General features: G+C 56.6%; 1 protein-coding gene across 1 annotated transcript; it reads right to left on the bottom strand.

Annotated features, from left to right (window-relative positions):
- LOC103738251 (intestinal-type alkaline phosphatase) lies at positions 1-2,855 on the bottom strand. The gene is made up of 11 exons (XM_008838126.1): positions 2,789-2,855; positions 2,591-2,707; positions 2,356-2,471; positions 2,054-2,228; positions 1,809-1,981; positions 1,438-1,572; positions 1,277-1,349; positions 1,021-1,155; positions 754-945; positions 436-549; positions 1-347 (listed from the first exon to the last, which is right to left on the bottom strand). The coding sequence occupies exons 1-11, from the start codon at positions 2,853-2,855 to the stop codon at positions 1-3; spliced, it is 1,644 nt and encodes a 547-aa protein (XP_008836348.1).
- Between the last annotated feature and the right edge of the window lie 283 nt (positions 2,856-3,138).

The following is a 3,138-nucleotide window of genomic DNA, read 5'->3' as shown; positions in this document are numbered from 1 at the left end:
TCAGGGCGTTGCCCCGACCAGCAACAGCAGTGTTCCAACCAGCAGTGGCAGGGACAGCGGGGCAGTGGCTGGGCCCAGGTTCCCGACTGCGCTCTGTCCGGGGCTGTTGGGGTGGCTCTGACCTGGGGTGGTGGTGCTGCTGCTCTGGTCGGCAGGGGGCGCCAGGCGGCAGTCGGTGTAGGGCTCCAGGCAACCAGCAAAGGCCATGACATGCGCGATGTAATTCTGCTCCTGCACTCCGTGCACCAGGTGAGCCTGCGGGCCACGCGCGAATATGGCCACGTCCTCGCCGCCATGGGTCTCAGACCCCACGGGCACAGCCGCCTGCTGCCTGTATGTGGGGTCACCTGGAAGAACAAGATGTTCAGGGCAAAGGATATCTGACTCAAGTCCCCTCTGCCTTCCCTACCCGTAGGCAGGCGACATCTCACTCACTGCTTTCCGTAGCTGTGACATTGGGCCGTTCGCCTGTACCAACATAACCCGGGCCATTGCCGTACAGGATGGAGGTGTAGAACTTGCCATCCGAAGCCTTGAGGGGGGCCAGTCCTGTATGACAGAAAGGGGACACCCTGTCCTTGGAGCACCCCCCATCCCCCCATTTTTCCTGGCCAGTAGCACATTCTATACATTTTACCAGATTCCTACAAGGCAGGTATTCTTTAGGTTTAACAGATCTGGAGAAACTGAGGTTCAGAGAAATTTCTGCTACATAATTGATGCAAAATCAGCTGCCACTGTCCCCTGGCCTACCAAAGATGGAGGTCCCCCGAAGTGTGTAGCCACCAAAAGAGAAGACATGGGAGTGGTCAGCGGTGACAATGGTCAGCGTGTCCTGCTCACTGGTGAGTTCGCTTGCCCTTTCGATGGCAGAGTCGAACATGACAGCTTCTGTCAGCGCCAGGTAAGCTGTGCCCAGGTGATGACCACGGTCGATGCGGCCCCCTGCAGGAAGCCACTGACTTTTGAGCTTGCCAGGTCTGTTTTCCTCCTCTTTTTCTTGCAGGTCATGAGACTCACCCTCCACAAAGAGGTAGAACCCTTTGGGGTTCCTGCTCAACACTCGAAGGGCTGCCTCTGTCATGTCCTTCAGGGACGGGTCCAGCATGCGGTCTCGGTAGATCTCGAATTCTGTGTCTACAGGCTGAAAGAGACCTGAGGGACAAAAAAGCCTATGGGGACCACCAGGCTTGGTAGTGGGGTCATGGCACACAGACACACGTACTCAGTAGAGGCTATCAGAGGGGTTCCAGTGCAGGAAATATGGGGCCTTTACCCATGAGGTATGTCACTGATGGATCCAGGGATGCCTGAATGAGCTCTTCACGGTTCCAAACATACCGGGATCCCTGGCAGGACATGACCACTTGTTAGCACAAAGTCTTGAGGCCCACAGCCATGTCCTGGTCCCTACTGTGCTTTGTGAGTCCCCATCACCTGGCGCGTGGACAGCCACTCCTCTACCAGGTTCCGTCCATCCAGCCTGGTTCCAGTTGCGTTAACATCATTTGGATACTCAGGGTCTGGCGTCCCCTCAGGAAACATGTATTTTCGGCCCCCACCAAGGATCACCTATAGTTAGAGAGGATCAGGAAGGTGGATTTAGGGCTTTGACTTACGGACTTAGGGACTTATAGGGGTCCCCTGCCCTGGTCCCCAGCTCTCTACCAGATCTATGGGTAGGACTGCTCCTGGGCTGGGTCTTCTACACCCACCCTCCAGAGACCCTGGAGGATCTAGGAGCTCAGCCTGCATGTTGCTTGGGGTCATCCTTCCCCTAGTCCCTGCCTCTGCCCTTCATGCTGTACATTGATGTCCATGTTGGAGATGAGCTGAGTGGCGATGTCCTTGCAGCCTTCCTGCAGTGCTGAGGCAGGCATGTCAGCATCTCCATACCAGTTGCGGTTCACCGTGTGAACATAAGTGCCAGCTGGAGAAGCATGCTGCACCCTGGTGGTGGTCACCACTCCCACAGACTTTCCTGAAACATCAAAGGTCAGGTGGGACACCTAGTACTCTGGGCCTGCCCCCTCTGAGCCTGTCCCCAACCCACCTGCTTTCTTGGCACGGTACATCACCGAGAAGACTTCGTTTCCAAATGTCGTGTTGCACTGATCAAAACGAGCTGCTGCACTCAAGCCAATGGTCTTGTAGTTGGCTTTGACCCCGCATAGATAGGCTGTGGCTGTACTTGCACTGTCTGGTACCTGTCTGTCCACGCTGTATGTCTGGGGACAAAGGCATCCTCAACTGTGCGATAAGCAGACATATATTCCTTCATCCAAGCCTAGGCCTGTGCTCAATGTCCCAGACCCTAACTGGGCTCCAGCTGACCTGGGTCCTCCCAGTGCTCACCTTGGACAGAGCCATGTATGGGAAGAGGTCCATGGCTAGTGGTGTCTCAGGTCCCAGATGGCCATTCAGTTGTCCCTTTAGGATCCGAGTGGCTGTCACCGTGGGCACCCCCATCCCTGAAGAAGCAGAACACAGTTAGATCTGAACCCCCAGGCCTGCCTGCCAGGGCCCACCAGCGGCCTTGGGTTCCTGGGGTGTGTGTGAGAGCCCTAGGGGCCAGACCTCGAACACTCACCATCCCCCAGGAAGATGATGAGGTTCTTGGCTGATGTCTGAATGGGCTGTAGCTTCTTGGCGGCATCCAAGGCCTCGGCTGCCTTTTGGTTCCAGAAGGCTGGGTTCTCCTCCTCCACTGGCCAAGGGGAGAACAGAGGAACAGTCAGATGAAGGCTGTGTGTGTAAGGGGAGCAAGCAGCTCAGGGAGCCTTCTTACCTGGGATGAAGCCAAGGGACAGATGTAGCCTGAGGCCCAGCAGCAGCAGCACCCAGGTTCCCAGCATGGCTGTGGCTGATGGTGAGATGGCAGTGGATGGGGAGCTGGGACACCAGAGTACCAGCTAAGACATAGGCTGCCTGGGTTTAAATAGGGGGGAACTTTGTTCCTCCTACCTGAAAGGTTCCAGGTCCTTCCCCTGGATCCAGGTGGCCACCCTGGCTCCACCCCTGCCCAGTGAACTGAACACCTAACTGGAAGGAGGTGGCAGGGTGTGGCTGGTCCAGGCTGACCCAGGGGTCCTAATAGAGTAGGCTTCATGTGAGCCCTAAGTGCTTCTCCAAGGTAGG

This window comes from Nannospalax galili, unplaced genomic scaffold (assembly GCF_000622305.1).
Source record: "Nannospalax galili isolate Female #2095 unplaced genomic scaffold, S.galili_v1.0 scaffold1138, whole genome shotgun sequence".
Lineage (NCBI taxonomy): Eukaryota > Metazoa > Chordata > Mammalia > Rodentia > Spalacidae > Nannospalax > Nannospalax galili.
Note: the sequence above shows the minus strand (reverse complement) of the source record. Positions and strands in the feature narration are given on the sequence as shown.

Excerpts from the sequence above, each read along its gene's own strand:
- LOC103738251 (XM_008838126.1), bottom strand. The coding sequence starts at position 2,855 with ATGCTGGGAACCTGGGTGCTGCTGCTGCTGGGCCTCAGGCTACATCTG. Across the intron at positions 2,472-2,590 it reads CATCATCTTCCTGGGGGATG|GGATGGGGGTGCCCACGGTG; the intron begins GTGAGTGTTCGA and ends CTGCTTCTTCAG. Across the intron at positions 1,350-1,437 it reads AGTGGCTGTCCACGCGCCAG|GGATCCCGGTATGTTTGGAA; the intron begins GTGATGGGGACT and ends ATGTCCTGCCAG.